The 12,662-nt window shown below is 39.8% G+C and overlaps 1 protein-coding gene across 3 annotated transcripts; it reads left to right on the plus strand.

The window, feature by feature from the left end:
* The first annotated feature begins 3,603 nt into the window (after positions 1-3,603).
* On the plus strand, positions 3,604-10,851 carry LOC115791695 (solute carrier family 35 member F2-like). Of its 3 annotated transcripts, none has more exons than XM_030745898.1 (9): positions 3,604-3,734; positions 4,258-4,364; positions 4,889-5,061; positions 5,758-5,885; positions 6,475-6,634; positions 6,836-6,992; positions 8,173-8,225; positions 8,345-8,499; positions 9,643-10,851. In XM_030745898.1, the coding sequence occupies exons 2-9, from the start codon at positions 4,276-4,278 to the stop codon at positions 9,847-9,849; spliced, it is 1,122 nt and encodes a 373-aa protein (XP_030601758.1). In that variant the 5' UTR covers positions 3,604-3,734; positions 4,258-4,275; the 3' UTR covers positions 9,850-10,851. The 3 variants fall into 3 exon arrangements, with proteins under 3 accessions (XP_030601758.1, XP_030601760.1, XP_030601759.1); XM_030745900.1 differs by having other exon boundaries at positions 3,614-3,734; positions 4,225-4,364; XM_030745899.1 differs by having other exon boundaries at positions 3,681-3,714.
* The last annotated feature ends 1,811 nt before the right edge of the window (positions 10,852-12,662 follow it).

The raw sequence follows: 12,662 nt of genomic DNA on the forward strand, positions 1-12,662 counted from the left end.
TATAATAACTGTTATCAAAGAGTAGGGTACATATACTGTGCAGTCAAGTTTGTGAAATATTTTAAGTTCACCATCTGCAGTTGACTGCCTTAATTTTTTTTTTTCAAGTTCTCCTAACTTTTTTGGGTTTACAACATTTAGGCATTTAGAGGACTTATGCTGCATTTCCATTAGTACCTACTCAGCGCAGCTTGACTTGACTCGGCACAGTTTGTAGGCATTTCCATTAGTACCTGGTACCAGGTACCAGGTACTTTTTAAGTACCCACTCAGCCGGGGTTCCAAGCGATTGAGGCGATCCAAAAATGTGACGTGGAAAAACAGCATGCCACTGATTGGCCAGGGAGTGTTGTCACTAGTTGAGTCATGAGAACAACTCCTTTACCAGAATCAGCCGCGCCATTTTTAAAACCAGACAGCAAGAAAATGGAGGCATGCAAAGCACGGGGAGGCTCTTTGAATGCCTAGACCAACAGTTTGCAGCGGTAGTTTTGAAACAAGAGAGCCATCTGAAATGTGAACACAGCATACATATTTTAATACTTAACAATGATAACCTTCATTCATTAAAACATTGTACGGGGGACTTATGCATGATGACGATAGTAAACTAGCCTTAGCTATGTTAGCTTGCCTCTGTGTTGTGTTTTGACTTGCATACAAATTACATCAAGAGACTACTGCCCGCGTTGCTATATCGACTCCACCCACACTAAGGTGGTCCTCAATTGCAATGGAAACAAAACAAGCCCGTGGTGAGTTGTGCCGAGTCGAGTCGACCCACGCTGAGTATGTACTAATTCAAATGCCTCATAAAATACAACAAAAAGGTCCCTTGCACAATGATGTTTAACAGATGCTAGATGTCCCTTGAAACTAAAGTATTCTGTTTGTAATACTGCTACTAGTCTCTGCACCACTCCAAATACTGCCAATCAGAGACATTAGAAGGACTTTTCTGCTACTGCAACACATAGCACTACTTCTGCTGCTTTAGTCCACTCTTGCTGCCTAGTAAAGGATATGAAGGGAAAATAAAACACAACACTTGCCACATATCACACTAAGAGCAGAACTGGAGATAGAAAAATATTTGTATAGTCTCAGGGCCAGTTATTGTTTCACTGTCAGTATGGTGCTTATTTTCATTCTTTCTCTGCTTGACAATCTCAGTCAAATGCTTTCTCACACAAACATTTATTTTGTCAGGTTTTCTGGGCAAGAAAACCTGACAAAATAACCATTTGCTGCATAGCTTATGAATAAACAATGCCCATTTCCTCTGATGTATTATATACCATCAGATAATAATGCTAAAATACATTACTTTTTATACAAACTTTAATGTAGTCTACAAACACTTAATTGTGTATTAAATTGTAAATGAACCATCAAACACATCACTGTGTGTAATGGAGGTGGGGTGGGAAGCAAAGTGATAAATAGACTAGTACTTACATAATGCTTTTCTAGTCCATTTGAGCACAAACAGCACTTTTTTTTTACTGCATTCACCCATTCATACCTGTGCTTTTTTTCTATGACTAAGCACTTTTAACCTGACATTCACACACTCACTCCAATGTATGCTCTGGGAGCAACTCAGGGTAAAGTATCTTGCCTGTGAACTTCAACATGCTGTCACAGTCCTGGGTCTGTGACACAGTGTTTTGATTTTTGTGGACTTTGGGGTTTTGTTTATTTTTATCATTCTGTGAGATCCTTGGTTTGCCTGGTGTTTAAATAGTTTCTGTTTATTTCATCATGTTCTTATTTTCTAGTGCTTTAGTTTAGTTCCTCCCTCTGTGTATTTCCTCAGTGTGCCTGCCTCACTGTTACTTCTGGTTTTCCTTTGCCAGCCCCTTGTATTGTGTACTTTGTGTTTAATTTTGTTTCCCTTGTCTCGTTAGTTACACACTGTCTGCTTCCTTGCCCTGTGGGTCCCATGGTGTCTCCCAGTCCAAGCCAAGCCCAGGTGATGCTTTGTATTTTCTTGCCCAGTGAAGTATGGCAATAAAGCCTGTGTTAAGTTTGCTCTGTTCTCTGCATCCTGTGCTTTTTATTCCTACTTTGTCTGCTACATAGCTGAGCCATGATACACGCAGGCTAGAGGAGCCAGGGATCAGACCACCGATTGGTAGATGACCTGCTCTACCTCCTGAGCCAATGATCCCATTAAATCCCATACAAATAGAAACTTTTGATCAAATGCATACAGTTCACTTCAAATTCAAATTAGTGGTGGCAACAGGATAAACTGAATGTGAAGCAAATACATGTCAGTATGGGGCAAATTAATGCTGAAAGGTGGACTGAAATCTATTTAGCATCAGGTTACAGGTTTTGCATTAATATGAAGGACAAGAACAATTTTCCCAATTTCCTACAAACATCAGGGAAAGCTAAAGCTTGTTCCTAAGGTCTTATGGGATAGTGATCATACACTTGTGTATTTCCATTTATTATTCTAGTAACTGTAAAAGCTGTTCGGTTGAAGTGAATTTCATTTACAAGGTGCCAATTTGCAACAATAATTGCCTAAAGTCACTTTATATTACAAAGTGAAGCCCTCACACTCAGACGATCCCTTATGAGCAGCATTTGGCAACAGTAGGGAAGAAGAACTTTTAACAGGAAGCGATCTCCTGCAGGACCGGGCTCAGCGAGGGGCCGACATATACTGTGACAAGTTAAGGGGTGAGGGGAAAGAGAAGAGAGAAAAAAGGAGAGCATAGGGAGAACATAGGAAAAAACAGAAACTAGAGCAGGAGAGAGAAGACAAAAGTTAATGACAGCGAGCAGTGGGATGGCTGGGGAATAGGGGAAGTCATGGGAAGGGTGTCTGTCTTCAGAATCCAAACTGGGAGCCGGTTCCACAGGAGAGGAGCCTGACAGCTGAAGGCTCTGCCTCATTGTCATCTTTTACAAATTCTAGGAACCACATGTAAGCCTACAGGATGAGACTGAAGTGCTCTAGTTGGGATGAAATGATACTGTTAGGTCTTTAGGATATGATGGGGCTAATCATTCAGGACCTTTATGTGAGGAGAAGGAATTTTAAAGGGGTCTTAACAGGAAACCAGTGAAGAGAAGTTAATATGGGAGAAATATAAAATATATTTGTTTGGTTATTTCCTCTTTGGGTTTCAGATCAGCAAGTTTATTTGTGAGATTCACATGCTGGCCAAAATGTGGGACATCACGTGTTACTGGGGAACAAGGAGATGCTATGTTATACCATCAGAACAGTGGAAGAGACAAATGTCCAGTGCATACCATAATTTCAGTTTTGATAAATTACAATTCAGATTAGTCAGTGGGACTTAATAGGCAAGTAAGTTTAATTAAAACAATACTGCCAATCACAAAGTATACACTACCCTCAGTGTATAGTTTGTAAAAAATATATTAATAACAATAATTCGCCCATAATCAAATAACTTAACTTTTCGTAATATATCTTTCTTGTTTAAATGAATGATACTCTTCAAACTGTACCTGTCCTCTTTTACCTTCATCAGCATCTAAATTTAATTGCACTGTGCACACGTCACTTAGTTTGTTTCAACCAATCAGAGCGCAAGGGGCGGTCTTACAAGAACACGAGGTTAGACTGATTCATCCTGGTTGAAAGGTAGTACCGCGTGGACGATAATTGATTGTAGTTTTTAATAAACGCCATCACAGCTGGAAGATGTCCCCACATCTGTCTCGGTATAGCTGAAGACCAAAACGTATGTACAGAAATGTATACATGTATCGATTAATGCAAAGTGTTTTGTTTGCGCTTTCGCTAATGGAGTTTGATGAATGACGCAAGGTTCACCAAAGTCCATTTAAAAAAATGTCAGTTTAATATTTGTGTACTTACTGATAATTAGTTATACGTGCTTTAACGTAACCAAATACGTATTACGAGTCACTCGGGGGTGTATTACAAATCGGGATATATATTTTTTTACAGTATGTCATTTTTATCCCTGTCGGCACCAACGCCTCCGATGTACAACAACTTAAAATAGCTGTAGCCTGTTTTAATCACTTTGTATACTTAAAGGGATATGTATTAGATATAGGTATGCTATATGTACATTTACTTATCTGCCCCTGATTTTGAGTGAGGCATATCACATTCCTTTGGAGATTTGGTGCCATGTTCTGCTTGGGCAGTCTGATGACGATAGTGAATGTGAAAGACACTAATCCCAATTATTTTTCTTCCAGGTTTTAATCTTCCTCGGTGTTCATGTCTTTCAGTGTTTAGCTCTTAGAGACATGGAGGGGCCTGTGGAGGACAGATTGTGTGGGAAATTGAAGATTGGCTGTGGTTTGCATAGTTACAACCTGAGAGATGTCTTCACATGGTGAGTATGAATCTCACCAATACTGTACACTACTGTACTGTATGTGGTGTCAGTGAATGTGTTCTTTAACACACTGCACATGATAATAGATGATTGTGGGGTGGATTACCAGGGTTGTTATAGAAATGTATAATTTTGATCAGAGAAAATCTAAAATAAATTCAAACTTGTGCATCCAATTCTTGCTTTTAAACTAATTAAAGATGTATGGTGCACAATTATTCCACCCTGGAAAATCAACAGTTCAAAGAACTCATTACCGTGACATTCATGCCCGTGATGAGTGGATGTAAACTTCTGACCAGAACTGTATGTTATAATCATTTGTTTTGTTTTTTTATACAGCAGGGTATAATTTTATCAAGCATAAAGTAATTTTATTTATTAAATGACAGCACAATACATAGGCTTCTTTTAAGTTAGCCCTGTTAAGGCTTATCACTTTAACTAAATACCTGATCATAGACCAGTTTTGAGCCTGTAAAAGCCCCGGTTTGACATGATTCATGTTCTTTACTCACCAGGAGTCTGTTGAAGACCATACTCATGGGTCAGGTCCTGTCCCTGCTGATATGTGGGACTGCAGTCAGCTGTGGGTACCTGGTTGAGGACAAAGTAGAGACGCCCATGCTACAGAGCTTCCTCAACTATGCTCTCCTGCTGTTCACCTACACGACACTCCTTAGCACCAGCAAAGGTCAGACTGCCAAACACTCAGGATATTTGTCATTCTGACTGCTCCCATTGAGTCATATTAAGTAAATGTTTCTTTGCAACAGTCATCATAGCCAAGAACTTGCAAATGTATGGCAAAGTAACCTGATTCAAGGTAAAGCGAGAGTGGTGAGACCAAAAGAGTGAACTTTAAAGGAGACCAATTAAGCTCTTTTCCAGCTCTGTGATTTTATCCGTGAACTCTACTAGTGCAACATTGGCTGATTCACAATTAAAACCAATCCTTATTTATCTTATGAGGTCCTAGTATCCTCTTCTGTCACATCGGGGTTGGTGTGACAGAAAAATACTGGGGATAGGTTGAGATGGAGGCAGATGATCTGCTGTGGCAATTTGTGGTCCTTGCTGCAGTCCCCTTAGTCCTCTGTCTGAAACATGCTGTTTTAGCTCCTCCCACTTTAGGCCAACTTTCTTCTGATTGTCTGCCCATCACAAAGCAGGTTTGAACGGCAGGTGGGTGCGGCTACTGTGCCTGAGATAACCATATTAGCTATATCTGGTCTCACTGACTTCATAACGCATTAAGAGTACAAAAAAGAATTCTTAATGCTTCACAGATTGTTCAAATCACCTAAAAAAAAAAAAGACACGTATGTGTAAATCAGTGTTCAGAAAAACCTTCTGGAGCATTTTAATTCAGGCTGATGTTTTTCTACAGGTGACAGAAACATCCTACAGATTTTAAAAACCAACTGGTGGAAGTATTTGGCGATGGCTGTGGCAGACGTGGAGGCAAACTACGCAGTCGTGAAGGCCTACCAGTTCACCACCCTGACAAGTATACAGGTAACAGAAAACTGCTGAGATTCATGGAAGTCATCAGTAAAGAGTCTTCTTCTGTGCTTTGAACACATGCACTGTTCGGTTAACAGAAAGTCTTTAATGGCCAGCAGGGGGCGACTCCTTTGTGTTTGCACAAAGAAGTCTGATTGTATAGAAAACGCCCCTACTTCACAGCTCTGACTGTAAGCACAGAAGCCCCACCCACGTGTTTTTGAAACCTTCTGTTTGTGAGGAGCAGCAAATCAGAAAAAGTTGACGTAAAGAGGCGGTGGCTGTTAAGAGTCCAGGAATAAAAAATATGGATTAGAAAATGATTTAAAGATTCAAAGGATTACATTTCTCTGTTGTCAAAGATTTCAACAGTAACAAGTCTGTTTGATTTCATTTAATGTTGGAATTAGTGGGTGTTAAGCTAGTACTGCTATGCTTATACTGCACACTGTCATGGATAAATGTTGTCATTAGCCTTATTTATGTGACTCTGTTGTTGGCCCTCAATATAAGAAACTTTCTTTTACACAAAGTGCGACATGTCTTTCCTTCTCTCCATGAGGCAGCCAGGTTAACGCCTGTTTGTCGCCGTGTGTTTCAGCTGCTGGACTGCTTTGTGATCCCAGTGCTGATGTTACTTTCCTGGTTCATCCTGAAGACTCGATATCGGCTGATGCATTTTGTAGCTGTAGCAGTGTGTTTGTTGGGGGTGGGGGCTATGGTAGGAGCTGACATTTTGGCTGGAAGAAACCAGGGATCTAGTAAGCAGATTTATTTTTTTTTATTATTATTGTTTATCATCACTCCTAATTAATTTCAGACTTTATGTTTACCCTCTTGATGCATGCAAGTGTTCAGACAACCAGTATCCAGGTGACCGTTGCTGTGAATCGGAGAGCGATAAATAAAGTTGAACAGCTGTGTTTGTGTCCTTTAATAACTGCCTCTCTTTCTCTGTGCAGCCAACCATGTGCTGCTGGGCGATGGGTTGGTCCTGCTCAGCGCCGTCCTCTACGCCATATCCAACATGTGCCAGGAGCACACGGTGAAGAACTTGAGCAGAATTGAATTCTTGGGCATGATGGGCCTATTTGGGACTCTCATCAGTGGCATACAGCTGTAAGATATTCCTGAAATCCCCTCTTGGGTCTCTTTCTGCACCATTGACACAGCAGGTAGTTTTACTGTGTATAGGCTGTTGGTACAGAGTAAGGACTATTGTTGAGCCAATATTGGGACCTTAAAACCATTAATGTTGTTTGAATAATAAGGGTTTTTTTTGCTGTCAGATGATATGCTGTTTGATTTGTAATTGACCAGTGATAGCTAGCGAATATTAAGGGGTTGTTATGCCTTGAAGCTGTTTGTTGTCCCCCTTCCATTGATTAAAATGTATATGTAAAATCAATGTCCAGAACCAATAATTGCAGTAACATTTATTATAATCATGCACCCCCTTTTTTTTCTTCTTTTTTTCAGCATTTCAGAGTCTTTCACTGTGTCGGTTTGATTGGATGGTTTAACAAAGCTAATTGGTCAGGCTATAAAGAGGTTGTTACTCTTGATAACAGAGATGGGGGTGGGGGGGATTCTGTACTCCTGTGGGCTACAGCTCTCTGGCAGCTCTGACTGTTTCAAAGATGAACATAGCTTCCGGGTTAGAAAAATGAATCCACGCAGTGTTTTAAACCTGAATTCTTTTTAACCGTCACCAGGGGGCACTAGCTTTGGTTGCAAAATGACTGTGGGTCCTACAGAAGCCTACTGAAAAATGGGTCACTCATTTCAGGTCATATTAAGTAAAACATTAAGTCCATTTTATAAATTTATCTGAGGGTAATACTGGTGCTTACGGGACTCTTAATAAAACAAACAAAGAAACAGGAAAAATACTCAGTCATGACCAAAGTTTATGAGCACATGCCCATGCAACAGTATTGTTTGTTCAGTGATTTTAATCTGTTGATAGGTGGTTGCTAGGTAACATAACAACATAACAACATCATCATCATCATTATGAAATTAAAAGAATACTGCACACTTCTAATGTGCTATAGATACATGAAGATGGAAATTTTAGCCTGTTGGTAGGTGGTTGCTCGGTAACATGATGACATCATAATATCTGATATAGATAAGAACCTTCAGGGACAATTTTGGTTGCTTTACTGCTGATTGTGTATGAGGAGTTCACCTGCAAACAGATTGCGTGTACTATAAGATGCAGAAAATAAAGATGTAATACCTTCATTAATGTTTTTTCCTCATCATTATAACTTTGTGTTGCTTCTCGTTACAGTGCTGTGCTGGAAACTGATGCAGTCAGAAAAATTAAGTGGAACTTTCGCATCTGTGAGTTAACTTTTCGTACTGCAATGATAAACTGCAACATAATCACATTTATTGAAGCATCACTGACTGTTAAATCGCTCCTCAGTCTCTCACTGAAGTCTGTTCATTGTGTTCTGCAGCCATGCTGTTTGTAGTCTACACCTTGTGCATGTACGCTCTATACAGCTTCATGCCTGTAGTGGTGAAGATGACGAGTGCTACGGCAGTGAACCTCTCTCTGCTCACTGCTGACCTCTTCAGCCTCTTCTGCGGCCTCTTCCTCTTCGAGTACAAGGTGAGTTTGAGATGTCTGCATTTATGCATTTTTAACAGTCCTCAAAGATGGCGTGTGTGTGTGTGTGTGTGTGTGTGTGTGTGTGTGTGTGTGTGTGTGTGTGTGTGTGTCATTATACAGCTCTTCACTGTGTCACAGTGGCAACAGGAAATTATTTAATAGCTTAAATGTTGTGCTGAACCCATTAGTTCCTACAGAGCATGACAAATAAGATAATGTTCACATGACCAATGATAAAATTTGTTATTTTGAGAAGTTTTTAAAAAATAAATAAATAGCTCAAAAAGGTAAAATACATAAAAGAGGACCTAATTTAATTTGAAATAATGGAGAGCTCAGTAAATTAAAATTTAAATGGAATACCATAAACAGCTTAATAAGTACAATAAGGGCATAAAGATTTCCTGTATCTTGTAGCAGTAGGTCTCAAGCAGATGTTAGAGAAAGTGTTCAGCTACATGTCCAGTAGGTGGTGCAGAGGATGGTGAGGACCCCCTTTATTATTCATTAACCATAAGCACAGTGATGTGGATGACCTCTGCGTCAGCTGATGGAGGAATCCAAACCCCACCATCTTCATAGCTCCTTCAGGATGACATGCCTCTCTCAGGGCAGTAGAAGTGTGATCAGCTGGTGAAGATTCTCCGTCGCCAAGAGTATATTGTGAAGTAGACTTGACGAGACTTGCAAAAACAAAAAGTAGGCATTTCATGTTATATAAAAAAAAACGAGCAGCAAAAATTGACTTCATCACATGATAAAAGGCTGCCACTCAGCACAGCACCAGGAAAAGTGGGAATGTGGTTAATGGGAATGTGAAGGTTGGGTAAGAGTGATAGAAGTTTGTGTTCTTGTTACTGTTGATTGTTTGTAATTTTTTTTAACTTTGACATCCTAGTTATTGCATTGTTTGTGGTTCTGAACAATGGAGAAAATTTAGTAAAAAGATTTGAAAAAGTAGTAAAAAAAAAACAGGTTTTTGGACTGTAGCAGGTGGATTACAGCAGGCGAAGGAGCACACTGGAAATAGTTCACTGGCCATCACAACGCCATATGGCTAATGACAGTGGAGATGTGCAGCAAAAAAAAAAGGAGCCTCATGCATGAATGAGCAGAATTCTTCATCTTGAATCTGTGTCTCAGTTTTCAGCCCTGTACATCATCTCATTTGTCATCATCACCGTGGGTTTTGTCATGTTCAATGCCATCCCGACGTACTCGGCATTACCTGAAGAGCCTGCAGAAGCGTCTGATGACCCCAATGCTCAGAGCTCCTTGGACCACCTGCTGCTGTCTACAGATACTGACACTCAGAGAACTGAGACACTCACAGCTGTTGCTGCACTATGACCCAAAAGGTCATAGTGATCAGTGGTTGAAGGCCAGTTTGAGTCTTTCTGCTTTAACATTAATACAGATATTTACATTTTTATGGACTAAGCCAGAGACTTTACTGGTATTTGGCACTTTTTTGCATCCAGAAAAAGACTTGAAAGATTATCATTGTATTGGCACATTTTTTCATTAATGCTACATAATGTTTTACAGAATATTGCCTGTTACTTCACTTGAAGTTGATGTCAGCTTTTTTTTTTTTAAAGATTATGTTCATTTTCATCTCCATATTTTTGTTCCTTAGCTTTGTATGATTCACAGTTCAGAATCATCCTTATCTATCTTGTAGTAGGCTTTGGCGCAACCCTTCAGTTCATCCACTGTCTGAAATAAACTGTTTTAGCTCCTACCCATTTAAGCCAACATTCAGCTAAGTTCAAACAGCAGGTGGGTGGGCCTTCTGTGATCAGAGTCAGAGTAGTATACCTCAGATGACCATCTCCTCTCACTGACATTATACAGAAGCAAGAGTACTATAAGAAAGTCTGAAACTGAGTGTTGCATAATAGGTCCCCTGTAAGCTTTATTTGTGGGGATTATCCCTTTATTTAATAAAGACAGGAAAGTGGGAAATGAGAGGCCGGGTGATATGCAGCAGAAAGCAGTGGCTGAAATCCAGTTGAGCTGCTTGGGGCACACTTGAAGTCAACTTTCACTACTGCTGCTATTTATTGTTTGATCAGTGACTTCTCAATCCTTTTATTTAAGTATATTACTATATTTCATGATTTAAAAATACATCAGCTCTACAGTTTTACAGTCCACTGAGTTACGTGGTGTGTTTAGTTTATTCGCATGCAGACAAATCACCAGACTGGTTTAATTTTTTTTTTCTTCTGGTGCTGTTACAGTTTTTCTACTCATGTCTTTTGTCAATCTACAAAATATACCATGACTTTCCTTTTTTTTTAATCTTTTTGTCTTGTATTGCCAAATTTATAGTATGTTATCATGCAGCCAGAGGTTTACTTTTTTATTAGTAAAGTATTTTTGTATTCTCTTTGTTCTCTCATTTCTCAGTTTGTTGTATTTAAAATGGTGATTTTACCAAAATGAAAACAAGTCTGTCTGTCCTGCATTAGAAAAATGATGTGTGGATATTCTATTTGTTAATTATGCTCTCACAAGCCAATTTATTAGGTACTCTTGTTCACGTTAATGTCACGTTAAGTGACTATGAATGTGGCATGGTTGTTGGTGCCAGACAGGCTGGTCTGAGTATTTCATAAACTGCTGAACTACTGGGATTTTCCCACACAGCCATCTCCAGCGTTTACAGATAATGGTCTGAAAAAGAAACTATCCAGCGAGAAGCAGTTCTGTGGGTGAAAATGCCTTGTCTATGTCAGAGGTAACAGGAGAATGGTCAGACTGCTTTGACCTGATAGGAAGGCAGCACTAATGCAAATAAACACTCGTTATAACCAAGATATGCAGAAGAGCAGAGGGGCTACAGCAGCAGAAGACCACACTGAGTGCCACTCCTGTCTGGTAAGAAAAGGAAACTGAGGCTACAATTCACACAGGCTCACCAAAACTGGACAACAGACGTTAAGAAAAATGTAGTCTTGTCTGATGAGTCTCAATTTCTGCTGCAACATCCAGATGGTAGGATCAGAATTTGGCAACATGAAAGCATGGATCTATCCTTCCTTGTGTCAGTGGTTCAGAATGGTGGTGGTGGGGGGGAATATTTTCCTGGCACACTTTGGGCACCTTAGTATGAACTGAGCATTGTTTAAGTGCCACAGCCTACCTGAGTATTGTTGCTGACCATGTCCATGCCTTTTTGACCACAGTGTACCTGTCTTCTGGCAGGTCCTTCCAGTAGGACAGTATGCCATGCTACAAAGCTCAGACCAACTCAAACTGAAAATGACATTGATTTCACTCTACTCAAATGGCCTCCACAGCCACCTGATCTAAATCTGATGGAGCACTTTTGGGATATTGTGGAATGGAGGAATCACATCATGGATGTGCAGCCAACAACTCTGCAGCAACTGTGATGCTAGGACAGGACAGTAGCTAGTACTGTTGCTTCACACCAAGACGGTCCTGGGTTCAAATCCACCATCTGGCCAGGACCTTTCTGTGTGGAGTTTGCATGTGCTCCCTGTGTTTGTGTGGGTTCTCTCTGAACATGCCCTTAGTGGGGTTAGGTTAACTGGTGATTCTAAATTGCCCATAGGTGTGAATGGTTGTCTGTCTCTGTGTTAGCCCTGCTGCAGGCTGGTGACCTGTCCAGGGTGTATCCTGCCTCTTGCCCTATTGCAGCTGGAATTGGGTCCAATTTTCTCTTCCCAGAGACAGCAACATGGAAACTTCCAGAAAAAACTTACTTTCAAGGAGATTTTTAATTATTTTTCTCAGGAGCTGGTGGAGACCAAACCCTAGCCAAAATAAGCAGCTGTATTTTACACATAAGTGAATAGATTTATTTATATAACCTTTAAAAACTGAGTTTTTAAAGGTGCTTTGTCAGACAAGCAAAAGCAGAACACAGAACTGAAAAAGAAAACTGGAAATTGAGGCTAAAAAACAAAAAATGAAAGCAAAGAAAGAAGGGGGAAAAAGAACACAATATAAAACACAAATGATATTGGACTCTGGTGGTTGTCACTCCACAGGCAGAAAGAGAAAAGAAACAGAAAAGAACAATCAAAAAATATTTGTGGCTTTTTGTGTATTCTATTTGCATAGAACATCAAATTTATTGAGTTATTGTTGGATTGTTGAGTTTATTGGAAAAATATGTAATGAAAAAT

The sequence above is a fragment of the Archocentrus centrarchus genome, chromosome 14 (assembly GCF_007364275.1).
Source record: "Archocentrus centrarchus isolate MPI-CPG fArcCen1 chromosome 14, fArcCen1, whole genome shotgun sequence".
NCBI classification, from domain to species: Eukaryota; Metazoa; Chordata; class Actinopteri; order Cichliformes; family Cichlidae; genus Archocentrus; species Archocentrus centrarchus.